Source organism: Sesamum indicum, linkage group LG9, assembly GCF_026168435.1.
Source record: "Sesamum indicum cultivar Baizhima isolate 11 linkage group LG9, ASM2616843v1, whole genome shotgun sequence".
Classification (NCBI taxonomy): Eukaryota; Viridiplantae; Streptophyta; class Magnoliopsida; order Lamiales; family Pedaliaceae; genus Sesamum; species Sesamum indicum.
In genome coordinates, this window is record NC_142665.1 from 19,394,566 (window position 1) to 19,411,804 (window position 17,239).

Here is a 17,239-nt window from a genome sequence, read left to right on the forward strand (position 1 = left end):
CACAACAAAACACTCAGAAAACGAATCCAAACATTATGTTAGGATTTTGCTTTGAACTGCTCTGACATTTCCAAAACATTTTATAAATTTCTATATCTTATAAGATGTTTTAGAAGTTTATAAGATGTTGGATCATATTTTAAAAATAAGTTCTTAACGAATGATCAATCGAGACAAAAAAATTTTACTTCGTGGTCCTTGTAATCTCATAGATCCCGACCATTCTCTACCAGAATTCTGATTTATTCTCAAAGAGGTGAAGAAATAGATTCATCATTCCACTCCAATTGATTCAAGAACGCGAGAACGAACTAATGCCTCCTTCAGGTATCTCGATTGAAATTCCCATCAATGCGGATAAAATAAGATGTTAGTATGCTTGGCATAACAAGGTTTTTAATCGGTAAAATGACTAAAATGAACATGATGCTATTAGAATCAAATAAATTGTTATTTTCTAACACGTTTTGTTTTAAATATTTTCCCAACGCTTTTATAAATATATAGTAACATTAGTTTAATTTTAAATTAAGAATTTAATAGATAATCTTATGCAAACAAAAAAATAATACATTATTACCTAATTTTTGAATAAAAATAATATATATGTAAATTCATGCTAGTTGAATATTAATATAGATATATAATTGATATTTTCTTTGTTAATACAATAACTATTTCTAACCGTATGATTTATAATATTTTGAATTTATATTTTTAATAAATATAATATTAATATCAATTTTATGTTTATTTTTATTAATTGTAATAATTTATCATTAAATAATGAAACATTCTTTTTTAATGTTGGAAAAATTAAATAGCAAAATATCGTTAAATCCTAAAGAGAGAGCATATGTGTGCGCGCATATGTGTGAGAGAGAGAGCAAAGGGAGGTGTGTGGGCGTGTAGGTGAGAGACTGAAAATGTGTAAACCGCGATATTTTTATCTTATAACATAATTATTTGATATAGTTTATGCGATGTCATAAAAAAAATTAAAAAAAATAATTTTTTTAAAGAACTTTAATTAAAAGAAAACAATCAAACAAATATTGAGAGCTTGTTCATTTTATAAAATATTTTGAAGAGCTTAAATACCCTCTTAGATTAACATGTGAGTAGGATTGGATGACAAGTTCTCCTTATAGTTCAACTATTTGTTTTTCAGTAGTTTATTCTGCTTGTGTTGCTTGTTCGGAAAACAATAAGATCACCCCCTCAAACTTCTGTTTTTGGTGAGGAATCTGTAGCAGAAATCTGATTAAAACCAGCGAGAGACGGTGAATTTCATGCAGTCTAATGGAGCAACAACAATCTCAACCAATGACCGGCAAAATTATTGTGCAGCCCTCTTCTCTAACTGCATCAAAACCAAGAATCTCAAGCTGGGGAGAGCTCTGCACTCCCACCTTATCAAAACAGCTTTGCTTCTTGATACATTTTTTGCCAACCGCCTTATACAAATGTACTCCAAATGCAACTCCATGGACTATGCCCAGAAAGCCTTTGATGAGCTCCCGTTCAAGAACACCCACTCGTGGAACATAATGATTTATGTGCATTGTCAAATGGGGAGTTTCGGAAAAGCCCGCCGCTTGCTTGATGAAATGCCTGAACCAAATCTGGTTAGCTATAATTCAATCATCTCCAGCTTTGGTCGAAGCGGGTTTTACAAGGAAGCAATAAGTGTGTTCAAAGGAATGCAGAAATGGAGTCAGGGAGATGTGTTAATAGATGAGTTCACTTTTGTTAGTTTGACGAATGCCTGTGCTAGCTTGGCTGCTTTGGACTTGTTGCACCAAGTACATGGGGTTGCTATAGTGATGGGTTTGGATTTTAATGTGGTAGTATGCAATGCTCTGGTTGATGCTTATGGGAAATGTGGTGTGCCTGAGAGTTCTTACTGGATTTTCAGTAGAATGGAAGAAAAAGATGTCGTTTCATGGACTTCAATGGTGGTGGCTTATGCCAGTGCCTCTAGACTGGAAGATGCTTGTCTGATTTTTAATCAAATGCCAGTTAGGAATGCTGTTTCTTGGACTGCTTTGATCAAAGGTTCGGTACAAAATGGGAATGGAGAAAGAGCTTTGTCCCTTTTCAGGAAAATGCAGAACGAAGAGGTAATAGCTAATGATATTACTTATGTTAGTGTTCTAAGTGCTTGTGCTGATTTAGCCCTCATTGGAATGGGGAAGCAAATCCATTGCCGCATCATTAGAATTCGAAACAGCAGTATCTTTGATAACGTGTTTGTAGTTAATGCTCTAATTGACATGTACAGCAAGAGTGGTAACATGATATCTTCAATGATCTTGTTTGAGAGACTCCAAGAGAAAGACATCATCACTTGGAATTCAGTAATAACTGGTTTTGCTCAAAATGGGCATGGAGCAGCATCACTTTCCGTCTTTCAGAAGATGATACAAGAAAATGTAAGACCAAATGATGTGACATTTATCGGTGTATTGTCAGCTTGTAGTCACTCAGGTTTAGAATCTGAAGCACTCCGGTTCCTAGACATGATGAAAAAGAAGTTTGGTTTGATCCCACGACCAGATCACTATGCAATTTTGGTCGATTTACTTGGACGAAAAGATAGACTTAAAGAAGCATTAGAGGTGATTGAGAAGGCTCCTTCTGATTCTGATCATATCGGGATGTGGGGTGCTGTTCTGGCCACTTGTCGCGTCCATGGCAACTTGGAACTCGCCAAAAGAGCAGCAGAAGTTCTGTTTGAGCTTGAACCTAAAAATACAGGAAGATATGTTATGCTATCCAACATTTATGCTACAGCTGGTAGGTGGGACGATGCCCACCGAATTAGAAGGCTTATTGACAACATGGATCTAAAGAAAGAAGCAGGGTCTAGTTGGATTGAGGTAAAGAATGCAAGACATATGTTTGTAGCTGAAGACATGTTCCAATCCCATGTAGAAGATATAAAAGAATTACTTCTTAATCTTGTAAACCAAATGAAGGATGTCGGATACATGCACATTGAAGACCCATTTTATTTGGAAAACGATGGAGTGCCTTGATCTGATTAAGCATGAGGGAATTAATCTCTGATGTCCAGCATCTAAATTACAACCGAATCAGCCGTATTCGTGAGATTTTGATCGAGTAAACCCAAAGGAAAACTGCAGCCTGACTCTGATTTCAAGAGAAGGAGAAGTTGTATGTTTAAGGTAACAAGGAAAGGTCAAGATCCTAGACTCACCTCAACACTAAGACATTTCAAACCTGCTACACCAAGAACTCCACTCTTGATCCACTTTTCGTGCTGTCAAAGGGCTAAAGTGTTGGCGTTTGTTTGGCACGGTGCGTTGAAACGCAATTTCCTGAGAAGAAAAATATGCCAATATCTTGATTTCTAATTTGAGCATTGAAAATTGATCCTCTAGCTAATGCTACTACGATTTTTCTTCTTTCCAGGAAATCTCTCTCGTTGGATCCTCTTTCTCGAGTACAAAGGTAACTTCATCTAATTACTATGTTTGTTTTGTTCCACAATTCAGTTCACTAGGGAGAATTAACGCAAGTCTTGGTCATGATCAATGAATTCTATTGTGCACTTTTTGAAACCAAATAGAAGCTTCCATGGAATGTGCAAGTCAAAATATTTAGATTAATAAAGTTTATGTTGAATATATAGGCAATGAACGTAATGTTCAAGTCGATTTTATTGTTTTGTATGTTATAAGATTATTAGGAAGTATGACTTGCGATGAACATGCAGAAGTAGTATATTTTAGAGTTAAATATATTATTTAAAATTAGTTATAAAAATATTAAGTTCATATATTATTTATGTTTTTTCATTCAAACGTTAGTATATATAATTATATTTTCAAACAAATTGATAATAATTGTTTTTGTTGATAAGGAAATTATTTAATTCTAGTATTTGTAATTCATTTTCTAAATTTAATTGGTATATCAAATTTAAAATAAAATCCACAAAATTCAAATTTTGCGTTTCGTACTCTCCAATGATTATATTTCATTATCTTGTAACAAACAAATTAATATGAAAATAAAATAATAGTATTAAAAAATTCAGTACTAAAATAAAAAAACTAATTATACAATTGAACTATTGTCTATATATAACTAATGCATTAGTATTCAATTATTTTAAAAATCTTACTTTTAATTGTTATCGTCTTAATATTTATTCACTATTTGACTTTCCTTATTTTCTGTAACATAAATTAAACGTCATATATATGTATATTTTTGTTTTCTATGAATATCTTTTTTGTTTCGCAATATTTTTTAAATTGATTGATATTCCAATCGTTAGTTATATTTTAAAAAAAAAAAATTAAACGTTGGATAAACCCTTAATATCAAAATAATTATATTTTACATCTAGAGGTCCAATAGTGTTATGTTAAGTGCAATCTTGACAATTAGATTTGTTGGATGTATTATTCTTTCTCTATGTAATTAAGAACGTAGTTCTCCTCTCATAAGGAACTGAATCTTGTATTTGTGTGGTGAGTAGTTGCCTTTTGGCTTCACCTCTATTTTGATCTATATATTAAAGATGATATCAAAATATAATATGATTAGTTGAAGTATAAAATTTGGGTTGATGCATTTGAAGTAGTATTTGGCACTACATTTACAGAATATGTTGATGGGGTCATCAAGTTTTGTGATTGTATCTTTCGTTTGCCGCTCCCAGTCTGGACTGCAGGAGGACAATACCAACACAATAATAAATATTCTTCAAAATACAAATATCGTCTAAGAGTATCAACCAAAGCCGAATGGATTCAGATTCTACCTTCATTCCATATTGTAACTTTTTTCAATTTCAAGGCTGTCATTTTTTATTCAACTTTATCTACTTGAAAAGTACTACCAACTAATCGTTTATAAATTTGACATAAATTCCCCCAAAGTTTGTTATAATTATAAATAATCTCGTCGTTACAAAACTACTAATACCACTTGTGTTTGATGAAAAAGTTTGTTATAATTATAAATAATCTCGTCGTTAGAAAATTACTAATACTACTTGTGTTTGATGAAACTATGTAATCTTTAGGAGACAGAGGCCTAAAAATATCCACTTTGCCCTGTTTTTTTCTTTTAAAAACATTTTTTTAACAAGGTGAAATTTATGATTCATAAAAAAATTAAAAATTCTAAAAAATAAGTAAAATTATTTCATTGTCCACAAGAGCAATTTGATTAATTCACCATGAAAAATTAACATAGGCTACTTGTTGGACGAAAGTTAATATTAGAAGGTACTGGTAATTTTTCAAACAAAGAAAAGGTATTTATTATTGGGAAGAATGCATACCACCTTCTGTGATATACGAAATGTGCAAAATAGGAAGTGTGTTAAAAAAATACCAAATTACCCCTTTGTGTTTTTAAGAACAAAGTAATTTATTCCTCTGGTCCTGAAAGTAACCTACACGCGCTTTAAATGCGATTTTAATTGATTTTCAAGAATAAAATATTATTTTATATTTAAATATAATATATACTATTATTATTATTATATATAATATTTAAAAAGAAAAAAAACCAAAAACCTAAATATTGATAAATATAACAATCTTGAAATACTTCAAGATTATCAAAAATCTAAATCTATATAAATTCATGAACCTCCAGCTGCACTCAAATTGGCTCAACTTCAACTCATAAATAGCAATATGTACAAAAGATCTTAGGGATGTTTATTGCTACATGTTATCTCCTAGGTTTTGTTGATGGTCATTGGTCAACTGACTGTCATGTGCCTTCGTGTTACCATGATGCATTTCATTTCCCTTTTCACTACAATAATAAAGTTACGACAACTAATTCTTTGTAATAGTCCAGACCATTTGTATGAAAAGACAACCGAAGTCATTATCAGAAACAAAAGAAAAGACAATCAAGGTGGGGCTCTGGACCCCCAAGAATTTCCCCAAGCACAATTGTAAGAAATTTGACGAGCAGAAACACACTTTCTAGTTGACCCTTTACAGACGGCAAAGACTTTGAAGGCATTGCAGAATAATGGCATTTGACTAATGTCTCATCACTCAATATATACATATATATACTTCAAGCCTATTTTGGTTTCAACAATCCCTGATTGTTAAATCATCTCCTTCATCTTTGTTTTGCTATAATATATAACAAAGCTGATGCATTTTGGTATGAGCTAAAAAAGCTGTTAGCATTTTGCATTATGGGAAGGTCATCAAGTGATTTTGAGTTTTGGGAAGAAACGTTACCGATTGATCGTCGTAGTTGTGGTGATTCCTTTGAAGGTCAAAGGCTTGTTGAAGATCAAGAGGGAGCTTATTCTCCTCCTCTATGGACAAGAGCGCCGGTTGATTGCAGGCGTGAAACGTCCCCTTTGCTGCCATGCAGACATGAGTACAGCTGTCTGTCTCCAGTGTCACGATTGAGGGCCATTGTCGATGGTAGACGGGAGCTCATGGAGATGATCCAAGACTTGCCAGAATCTTCGTACGAACTGACACTGAAAGACATAGTTGATGATCAGCAAAACATGGAAGAAGTGCAGGAGAAGAAAGTGATAGTAGAAGGAAAGAAAGTAGAGCATAAAACAGAAAGCAGACTGCAGAATAGTCGGAAAACCAAGAATAGGCAAATATGCAGGACTGAGAGCATGGAGAGTGAGGTTTTCTTGCTAAAGATGTTCTTACCTGCGTCTCTGAGTTCCAAGAAGAAATCTGAGGCAAGAAAACATCCAAAACCCTGTCCCAGGAAATCACTGGAGGGATCTGAGAAACGAGCAGCTAAAGACTGGTGGAAGATGATATTTGTAGCTGTAAAAGATAAGCGGAACGCTACAAGTATCAGCAGAAGCACAAGTGATATCAGTAGCAATAGAACCAGGTATGCATTTAGTAATTTTTCCTCTTAGCAGTGAGAATCTTACTGTAGCTAAATAAAACAATAATTCATGAAAAAACTTTATTGCAAAGATCACAAGCTGGTCCTCAAAGATAGGAGTGGTTTATTCCAAAAATCAAATGATAGATAACTGCACAGAGAAATTGTGTTACCAGGAAAGTGAACCTCATTCACAGCACTGTAAAGTCTAGAAGCATCAAATAAATACCTACATGTCAAATAACAAAGAGCTTCAGGAGATTTGACTGCAAACTTACACAATCAAATAATATTCCTTGCAGTTGAAGATTTTAATTGATAAAACAAGCTGCAAATAGGGCATGCATATGAATATTTAGCAGAGGTCCAGACCCAGAAATTAAGCATTAAATAGCATTATGTACTTAATCAACTCTGCTTGCAGTTTGGCAGAGAATACCATGATGTCTTCCCAGTGGTCCTTCAGCAAGGAGAACTGCAAGTCAAGAGGACAAAGGGGGTGCCTGTTCTGAACATGTTCGACAGAGTTGCAGAAGACGATCATTGGAACTCGCAAAACAAGGAGTATATGTGTGGGGTTTTTTAACACCCAAATGCCCAAAGCTTAAGGAACTGTGCACTTCGCATGGAATCTTGCCAGAGAAAAAGGGAATTCAGAGTGACATTTACTTGTAATTTCAAAAATTATACCAGCAGTTTGCAAGCACACTGTTATATGTACGAACCAATAGTCAAAATTACAAACTGGGAGGAGCAAACAAGTTTCAATTTCAAAAGTAGCATTTTAACAGATACAAGTGAAGTTTCCATCTTAGCGCTCTTCCACTGTTCAGTCACAAATGAAATCAGTGCATCACAAAAATCTGTACAAGCAGTTAGAATAGACACGCATCAAACTATGCAGCATGACTGATTTCCTTTACCAAATTTGAAACAAATACACCCGTGTAATTTAATATGTGATTGGCCGGTCTGCCTGGAGTAACTACTACTGCTGCTTAGGATCAGTTATATCCTGGCACCCACACTTCTGCATGATGAATCTGTATGAAGAACAAAACAAATGCTAATAATTTTAGGACCAACTCAAACATGCACAGAGTCCATTCAATATTATGCATCATCTTCAGTGTCATCTAAAACCGCTCCTCTTACTTTCGACCTGCCAAACAAGATCCTCGTTATTAGATAAAGTTCTGCAGTTGATTAAACAATCTGGGAACAAATACGAACCTGCGATATGCTGGTACAACACGGTTGGCTCCTTTTGTGGAGCTCGGGTTGTAAGCAGCATGCTTGTCTGCAAGTAGATATATGATTTGTTATTCAAGCAAAATAATAGAAAGACAGAAAAATTATGAGTTAAGGAAGAAGTAAACATAAGAGAGCATGACCTAGTAAATACCAACAAGAGTTAATCAATCAAGGCTAAATAGACTAGTTTACAGCTATGATCTCAGACTCAGCCAGAGAGAAAAATCAAAGCCAAAGCTGGCCTCTGAAACCACTTTTACATGCAAGCTGGAACGAAACTCAAGAGAGATGACAATATGATCTCTACACCACAACAAAATTTGACTATCTTTACAAAATATAATCTGCTTGCTGCCAGTGAATCTGCCAACAAGTCCAAAAGAGAGATCGCAGATTACCAGATTTGTTATCATACACACACTTGCAGATTCATATATTCTACTCCCTAAAGGAAATGAATATATTTCAGTGTTAACTTCAAGAAGCTCGTCAAACCTCTGACTCTGATTCTAATGTGCTTGAGCAATGACATTGCTCATTATTACAGTTTAACAAATGCACTACTCCTCCCTCCCTCTAATTTTCAGTTAATGTAACAATAGCCAGCTAATCTTTTATGGGCCTTCCAACATCCAAGTTCCAGAAAAGCAGCCTCAATGCAATAGTTAAAGATGACACGTAGAGTCCTCTAAGAAATCCAATGCATTGTTGGTGTTAGACGTTGAAGTTACCTAAGCACATTGTTTGATTCTAGATGGTAATGGACATATGCTTCTTGAAGTAGGAAGTCAGAGACCAGTATCCATCAACATGAACATGTCCTTTATAAAAGAGCTCATACCTGGTGAATCTTGTGAAACCATAACAGATGTAGAATCTGAATTGTCTCTGTCACTTATCTTCTGTAACTTGTGCTTTCTTGAATAGAGCAGCATGTCTAGCTGCTTTTGGAGAGTGGCATTCTTTTCCTGACAGAAATTTGGAATGTTAATAAGCAAACTGGCAATCACCAATGTGAAAAGAATATGGTAACTATATGTGACAAGAAATGGAAAATAGACTTGAATTGCATAAGAAAAGCAATTTAGATCAATAGAGGAACAGTGAGAGACCTCAGGATAACACAAACAAAAAGAGTAAAGAAAAGTCGTTGCAAAATACTATGAAGTGTAAAGGAAAGTAACACAAAGAAATTTATGTAATCAGAAAACTACAGTGGCATGAGATTAAGGTAGGTCTCAGCATTCAGATACAAGGCCTCAAATCTAAAAAGGCAAAAGAATTGCTCTCAGTATGCATCTAGTACATTAATTTTTAACTTAACACAAGGAACTCCCAGGCCCCAGCCAGTTATGGATTCGAGAGATCATTTCTCATTTTGTGCCACATCCATGAACCTGTAGAGTATAGATATAAGTTTCCAATTTGTTGTTTGAATAAGCTATGTTTCACAGATACAAAAATGTGGAAGTATCATAAGCATACATCACAACAAAATACTGAAGGCAAGACTTAGTAGAAATCAGTCAGATTTCAACTTCAAAGTTTTGATGTATCTTGTGTCCAATTAGGTAACCTGAACAAATGCAGCCACATTTCTTAAATTATGCGAAAATGTTAAGCAACAAGTACATGTATGAGCGTGCGCTTAAATCAGCATCCAACAAAAGATAAAGATAGATTAAATGTTTAGACTTTAGATACCAGCATCATTAAACAGTCGAAGATCAGCTACAGGTAGGAGCACTCACCTGTTCAGCAGCTACAACTTTTGTTAACTGATATTTGCTATCTTGCTCTGAAGACACAAAAAGATGGATGAAATAATTTATAAACAATTCTAGACAAAAGAAATATTCAATGAAATAAATTTCACACCAAAAGAGAAGGTACATGTAGTCTATGACACAGATGATGTAAAGTCCATTACGGATATTTTAACAGTAGATAACCACATTCATCACAGTTTAATATATTGAGATTGAGCAACAAGCAAAGAGAATTACATATTATTAAGATAAGAAAGACACTCCACTAAAATTCCTCATGTTATAAGTTGGTTGAGCAATTATTTCTGATACACTGGTTTATGATTCCCAATCTTCTTTCCCTTGAACTGAACCAAAAACTACTCCCAATTTCTGCAGAAAATTTATTATATTAATCCCATGCACGTCAAACTCTCAAACATAAACCACTAAAAAGACGATACTCATATAAATAAAGAAAAGGAGAGGTAACAAAACTGGAAACAGGAAAATAGAACTCAGGAAAAGAAAGGAAAACCAAACTCATATCTCATACAAGTTAGCTAATTCCAGGAAAATCATAATTTCTTCACAACAAACTCCAAGTTATACATGTACATAAATAAATAATTGAGACCAACTTAAGTGGCATAGATTTTGATCACAAGGAGATCCGAGCAAACCAAAATAGACAAATAGACTGCATAAAGAAGTAATTTTAGTCCTACCAATCATTTTCATTACATAATAAAAAGCATATATATTTACATCTTCCCATTCGTAATGTTTGGATTTGTGTTTTGAGTGTTTTGTTAAGCATTTTGGAGATAGAGAGAGAAAAATAGAGATAAGTAAGTGTGTGTTGAAAATACATGGTATGTTTGTGTTTTGAGGTAATCTAAAGTATTTTAAAATAAGTGGTGTAGGTTTGATGTTGGGATTTTGGAAACAAAAATTACTGTGTTCATTGTCAAATCATATCTTTTTTATATATATTTTATATATAAATATGTATATATACAAATATTGTATGCTTAATGTTGTATTTTTGGGAGACAAAAATCACTGTTTATTGTCAAATCATGTCTCTTTTATATCATATATATAAGTATATGTATATTATATATAGAAAGTTGAAAAAACAAAAAAAACACACAGATAAGGTGTAAAAACACAAAAATAAACATTGGTATCTTTTATCTTGTCTCCGAAAATAGGAAAACATGAATCCAAACATAGTATTTTTCAATCATACAATACAAAAGGTCTGATTTAACACCAATACCAAAAAATTCCAACAAATCATCCAAAATTTTCATTCTCCAATCCCACCTTGATACCTCCACGAAACAAAACTCCAACAAATTATAGATAACTCTGAACAAAAAAGTAATGCTTACCAAAATATATTTGTAAGAAGAAAGGTCTATAGAGATCCAAAAAAGTTTAACATGCAATAACACTTATCTTGGTAAATGAGTTTAAATAATTTTACACAAGAAATAAACATACTCTTGACTGTTGTTCAATAGCATCAGCTATCAGTAATATAGATGAAAACGGTATAAAATAAGTAAGTTTGTTGAGGAAGCAAATCCATCAGTGAAACAATATATTAGTCGTATATTGTGTTCTGCCTATTGATGGATTTAATAATATGAAACTTCCAAATTATGAAAAATCCATATAACTTTGTTCTAGATATGGAGGAAACTTAAAATTTTACAAATGAAATGATCCTCCTCTAAGGAACAGTTTGCCTGTCTTTAAGCTGTGTATTGACTGGAGATATAGATTGCATGGATGCCATCTACCAGCTACCTTGACATGAACTTGAAGAAATAATACTTTTAGTAATTCAGTAAGTAGATGACCTTCTATAAGTGAGCGCTGCACATCCTTGAATTCTTTGTATAGCTCCAGAGAAATCTTGGCCATTGCCTCACTGGCAGCACCATTGACGAGTTTACCAAGTGAAATAGAGAGTCGTGGCATTCCTTTTGCTTTTTGGGCAATTAATTTTGCATGAGAAGCACCTAGATAAGAAAAGACATGAGACTGGAAACTCAATGCATTTATTTAAAGCTTGGGCATAGATACTCATATAACTGATTACAATGCATAAACTGGACAGCAGGACGTCATTCATCCACATCACTCTACCATGGCCATTACTGACACTAGAAAAGCATATCAATACGGAGAGAGTTTACACATAAAAAGATGAAAGACGAGTAAACACAAACATCAACACAAGCCTGAACTTGATTTAAACTGAATTATCAAGGTTATCAGTAAAATCAAGGTGACTTAACATTTCCAGATTCATAATTTGAGGAATCAGTTAGAATTCATTCTCATGTGACACCACACTTGTTTGATTTCCTTGTAACATATGGTATCAGAAAAGCACAAAACTGGTCTGTTTCTCATCAAGTGTATAAATCAGAATGCAATAATGTTCAAAACCGTGATTATACACTTACTATTTCAATAAAACTGAAGCAGCAAATAAGGACCACATGGAATAATCTCAGTTATCATCCAACTACTTGCACCAGCCACTTGCACAGATTCTTTATCAAGTATCAACCATGCAAAACGTATCCCACATTAAACTTCCTCGATTCAAAAATGCACATTTGCAGTCAACATTATTTTTGAGAAGCAACTCACTACTTCCTTGATCATGAATGGTGCTACCCACTGAAATTACCACCAGACGCCAACATACTACGTGGGTTACTCGTGATTTAAAGTAGTGAATAATGCAAATAATAGGTGTTTAAGAAATATAAGCATTCCCTCCCAAATCAAAAAGAAATATAAGGATTCATTTATCTGCAGTGGTCTTCAAAACTGTGACAAAGAACCAAGTTATCCAAAGAAGAAGAAATACTTTTTAGTGATGAGAACATATTAAATGTTATAGCTCACTCTAATTGCTCCCCGGGTAAACAGGAAAGAGAAAATAATGAAGACAAGCATTCTTACTGTATAGGTGCAGAAAAATCTATATGGTTAATATCCTGTTACTATATTTAACCATACATGCACTAATATAAATTGGTATAAAGTTTTCATCAAATAAAGAGGAACAAAAAAGATACGAAGGTCTTCATCTAGGAGCTTCAAACAACTAGACTCAAATGGTTCCCTGGGATGACCTAGATCTCCCTCAGACCCGTCCCTCTTCGTGCATTTTTCTTATTTCGGAGATATATTTAACAAAAATTATGATGCAGTTTAGCAACAATGTCTCTTTCAACCAGGCTACCACATATACGTGCACCAAAATTGAGCAACACTAGGAGGGGGAGGGAAGGACAGCATTTTCTCAGCTGTCCATTTCTGGTCCTATCCTGATTAAACTGACAACACTCTAGGAAGATATCATTATAAAGGACAAGTATTAAATCACCTCCTGATTCGTACAAATCCTCCATAACAAGCTTCACATCTCCAGATTTCAAGGAAGTTGTGACATAGTCAACAAATTCAGACCACGAGCCACCAATTCCAATATCATCCCTCTGCATTATTTAAAATAGAGAAAATAAAAGAAATGGTCAGTTGCATCAAAAGCAGCATAAGTATATAACATTATATGGTAGGTTTACATCATACAAACCAAAGCATATCATTCATGAGGAATGTATACACTTTGGAAGAATGTTTACATCTCAATCAAGACTTATCTGGAATTTATTCTGATATATTTGTACCCTTCTAAAACAGTTCCCTGCAGTTGGTGCTCAGTCTTTATATGCACATAATATGCATAAAACAAGCCCTAAAACCCTACAATGCTTTTGTAAACATGAGCTATCTGACCTGTTCACTTTATATGCATGGCAGAAATAACATATTCAAAAATAATTATCCAGCAGAAAGTGGCAATCAACTTAAAATATGCTTCGCCTTCTCATGAAATATAGAAACTGCTAAATAACCAGAATTCTACTTCACGGGATTAAAATGCTTAAAAGAATATCACATATTCCTCAGTGTTTTGTGTTATATCTCCTACTGGATCAAGCAACCATATTATGCTTCCTACTCTTCCCATGAAATAGATTGTTTCCAACAAACGTGCAGTAACTGTAGTGTGCCTCACACCAAATATGCCCGCATGACCTACATCTACCTGGTGCTGGTTTTAGATATACCTCATAATATTTATAACAGCATTCCAATGACTAGAACATGAAGATCTGCAGAACTATTTAACCATGCCAAAAGCAAAAAACAAATGCTCAGCTAATATTCTCACTTCGCAACCAATCCAATACAATATCCAGATCGTCTAGCTGGCAACTATCACAGATAGTGTTCTAGTGTTATACTTGGATCCACTAGCAGTATTAATAAATCAACCAATAACATGAAACAGTGTATCTTATTTAAGGTAATGCTTAGTGCAAGAGCAGCTACAATTCCATAAAGTTACTTGGGGGTCCTAGATCTCCGGTATAAAAATGAGACTACAGAAATAATTTCAACTTGTAAACTCCCATGTTTTTCATCTCTTGTGACAACAATTACTGTCAGTGTACACAACTAGGCAAGACTCACCAACTACAAATCCTATGAAATACTAAATGATCAACAACACACCTTACAGAACAAAATCTTTCATTTAAGCTTTACAATTAGCTATATAATGAATCAATTTGTTGGAGATTCATACTCAAAAAGTCTTTTAGTAACTGTACAATAAATCCGTTTCAAATGACAGGAATGTGTTAAGACAGAAGGCATCCAAATGAGAGCAGGATTTATTACATCCTGTGAGCCAGGCCTCTTCGGTTGGAGCATTGGAAATAACGGCCCAGCATATGCTACCTGTGAAGCCTAAAGTGAACCTAATGTATAAATTCATAAGCAACTTCAGGTGCAAGATAGTCAAGCCGGCGAGCTTGACTAAGCCTTGACTCAACCTTAGGTTTCCTTGAGCTCTCCACCGAACTGATCTCGAACTTTAACACAGGTGTTAGGAAGCTATCGTGCAGGGTCGCAAACTTTGTTTTTTCATTATGTTTTTAATATAATTGTATCATTAATAATAGTGTAAATTTAACAATAGTATTATTTTCATTAACAACAACAACAAATTTATTGATAATAATTGTGTATGTATATATATTGAATTGAAACAATTCACTGAAGTAAAACAACAACATTATTCTACTACTAATATAATAATCATTATATTATGTACTGCAATAAAATAAAATTTTAAAACTTTTTCTTTTTTTTTTTTTTTTTGTTTTGGAACAAGTGAAATACATTAAGCAAAACATTTATACAATGTCTAGTCCAAGTACATCCGGATTGGAGACTTTGCGTGCATCACTATTATAAAGTTTAAGATTACATGTTAACTAAATTGATAAAATATGCTAAAGTAACACATAACAATGATGATGATGACAAAAAAAATAATACTATTTTCAATAACCAAAAGATAAGTCTAATTGAGATAATTACACTCCACAACCCTGGGTTTTGGTGTAATTACACAAACAACCCATGAGGTTATGCTTCCGTCTAACAAATATGATCCTCCGCTAGTCAAAATTCACTAATTTATTAATATTTAAAAAAAATGAATGAAAATTGATATTTACCCTCGACAGACTTATACTAAATTTGTTAATATTTAAAAAAATGAATCAAAATTGTTATTCGATTGACTCACTACTGATTTATTGCAGGTGAAACATACATTAACATGTCAAGATCTAAGGGTAATTTGATCTTAAAAAGATTTATTTAACATGTAATTAATAAGTAATAAGTCAATTAGAATTAAATATGAATTTATCCAATTTTTTGTTAATATCAACAAATTCAGTGAATTTTGAGCAACGGAGTTACTTATTTGTCAGACGAAAGCAAAACTAAGGGGTACTAGATATAATTTCAAACTGCAAGGGTTTACGTGTAGTTAAATTAAAACCTTATGGGAGTGGAGTGTAATTATCCTATTAATTTATCATAATTTTTCTTTTTAAGTGAAGTCGCCTCGACTCGAGCTAGACTGAATCGCACGCTAACTTGCTTGCTCTCGTTAATGCCAATTTAAGACAGCCTAAACAGTAAACACCAAATGGGAGGAGAAAAAGCATACACTCCACTACTCCAGCATTGTACTCTATGCCGGAAGACATATACCTTGCTGCAAAACTATCATTTTTCAACAAATAGCATAGTTACAAAATGCCATTTCCTAAAAAGCATCATAATTGAATCCATAATCACTGTACCATGACGAATCATGCGGGGGGGGGGGGAGTCGGATATATGACAAAACTCATAAAGAAAAATTAGGGGAAGATAATCTGAACTTAGAAATTGAGAAAAAAAAACAGAGAAGGTGAAAAGGTGAGTAACCAGGTCCTCGAGCTGATGACGAGACTTGATGGCCTGAAAGGTATTGGACTGAAAATCGGTGGCAACGATTCGGAGGCCAGAATGGTCATTTCCATCACCATGCACGTGAAAGAGAAACGGCGCCGGCGGTTTCGTGAGCGGCCGCGGCGGTGACCATTCCGCGATCACTTTCCGGAATACTGGACACATTTCTTCAAAGCTCATTTTTCTTCTCTTTCTCTTTGATTGGTGTTTGTTTATCTTTCCTTCTCTCAATTCTTTCTCCGACGTTTGATAATTATAAATGGGAAGACGAAAAGAATCCCTCAAATGAGAGGGAAAGGGGACTTTACTCTTTACAGTGTACTATGTACATTCATTAATTTGCTCCTGCAATTTTCAGAATACTATTTCTTTTCCCCTTCCTTTTTTTATCATTTTTGCTCATTAATTTGTAGGATTTTGAGTGAATAAATTTTAGGGTAAGTTAGACTTAGTCAAAATATGCAAATATTTGATATTCTTTTATAAATTATAAATACACGCTTTCAAGAATATTAGTGTAATATTTTTTCATGAATGTCCGAGTAAACGTTGCTCTCTAAAAGAGGGTTTAGTTGTAGTATTTAGCATAATCTCAAATGATGTCAATATAATTTACAACAAATTAAAATTACATGATAAACTTCAATCATCAAAAATTGATATAAATGGATTATCAATATATTATAATTACATCATGAATTTCAATATACCACGTGATATAAGTTAAATTAAATTGATACCAAAATTATAAACAATCCACAAAAGTAAATTACTGCAAACATCACGTAAACATGCTTAAATATAGGCAATTTTTGAAGATAGAACTAATGCCCAATCAAATAAATTTAAAAAAAAAATGTTAACGCATTTTTAAAACTCCAATTTTCAAATCCACCAATCTAAACACAATGTAATAAAACTTTCAACTTGGTTTC

At 33.6% G+C, this 17,239-nt stretch overlaps 3 protein-coding genes and 1 long non-coding RNA gene across 4 annotated transcripts; 2 read left to right on the forward strand and 2 right to left on the reverse strand.

Moving 5' to 3' along the window:
* The first annotated feature begins 891 nt into the window (after positions 1–891).
* LOC105178064 (pentatricopeptide repeat-containing protein At2g21090) lies at positions 892–3,653 on the forward strand. The gene is made up of 2 exons (XM_011101417.3): positions 892–3,324; positions 3,439–3,653. The coding sequence occupies exon 1, from the start codon at positions 1,293–1,295 to the stop codon at positions 3,039–3,041; it is 1,749 nt and encodes a 582-aa protein (XP_011099719.1). The 5' UTR covers positions 892–1,292; the 3' UTR covers positions 3,042–3,324; positions 3,439–3,653.
* Positions 2,612–6,815, reverse strand: LOC148786989 (uncharacterized). Its single transcript, XR_016067322.1, has 4 exons — positions 6,693–6,815; positions 6,255–6,505; positions 3,224–3,344; positions 2,612–2,748 (listed from the first exon to the last, which is right to left on the reverse strand). It is a non-coding gene; the product is annotated as an uncharacterized LOC148786989 (long non-coding RNA).
* LOC105178376 (uncharacterized) lies at positions 5,835–7,626 on the forward strand. The gene is made up of 2 exons (XM_020699173.2): positions 5,835–6,885; positions 7,307–7,626. The coding sequence occupies exons 1-2, from the start codon at positions 6,209–6,211 to the stop codon at positions 7,392–7,394; spliced, it is 765 nt and encodes a 254-aa protein (XP_020554832.1). The 5' UTR covers positions 5,835–6,208; the 3' UTR covers positions 7,395–7,626.
* A 1-nt stretch (position 7,627) lies between these two features.
* On the reverse strand, positions 7,628–16,665 carry LOC105178065 (U2 small nuclear ribonucleoprotein auxiliary factor-like protein). Its single transcript, XM_011101418.3, has 7 exons — positions 16,281–16,665; positions 13,306–13,417; positions 11,759–11,920; positions 9,888–9,934; positions 8,978–9,104; positions 8,116–8,182; positions 7,628–8,044 (listed from the first exon to the last, which is right to left on the reverse strand). The coding sequence occupies exons 1-7, from the start codon at positions 16,482–16,484 to the stop codon at positions 7,996–7,998; spliced, it is 768 nt and encodes a 255-aa protein (XP_011099720.1). The 5' UTR covers positions 16,485–16,665; the 3' UTR covers positions 7,628–7,995.
* Positions 16,666–17,239: the final 574 nt, after the last annotated feature.

What these genes read in the sequence shown, in the direction of transcription:
- LOC105178064 (XM_011101417.3), top strand. Translation starts at nt 1,293, where the DNA reads ATGCAGTCTAATGGAGCAACAACAATCTCAACCAATGACCGGCAAAAT.
- LOC105178376 (XM_020699173.2), top strand. Translation starts at nt 6,209, where the DNA reads ATGGGAAGGTCATCAAGTGATTTTGAGTTTTGGGAAGAAACGTTACCG. An exon ending in ATCAGTAGCAATAGAACCAG is followed by an intron (nt 6,886 to 7,306) that starts GTATGCATTTAG and finishes CTCTGCTTGCAG; the next exon opens with TTTGGCAGAGAATACCATGA.
- LOC105178065 (XM_011101418.3), bottom strand. Translation starts at nt 16,484, where the DNA reads ATGAGCTTTGAAGAAATGTGTCCAGTATTCCGGAAAGTGATCGCGGAA. An exon ending in GCAGCGCTCACTTATAGAAG is followed by an intron (nt 9,935 to 11,758) that starts GTCATCTACTTA and finishes TTGTGTCTTCAG; the next exon opens with AGCAAGATAGCAAATATCAG. An exon ending in GTTGTACCAGCATATCGCAG is followed by an intron (nt 8,045 to 8,115) that starts GTTCGTATTTGT and finishes CTTGTTTGGCAG; the next exon opens with GTCGAAAGTAAGAGGAGCGG.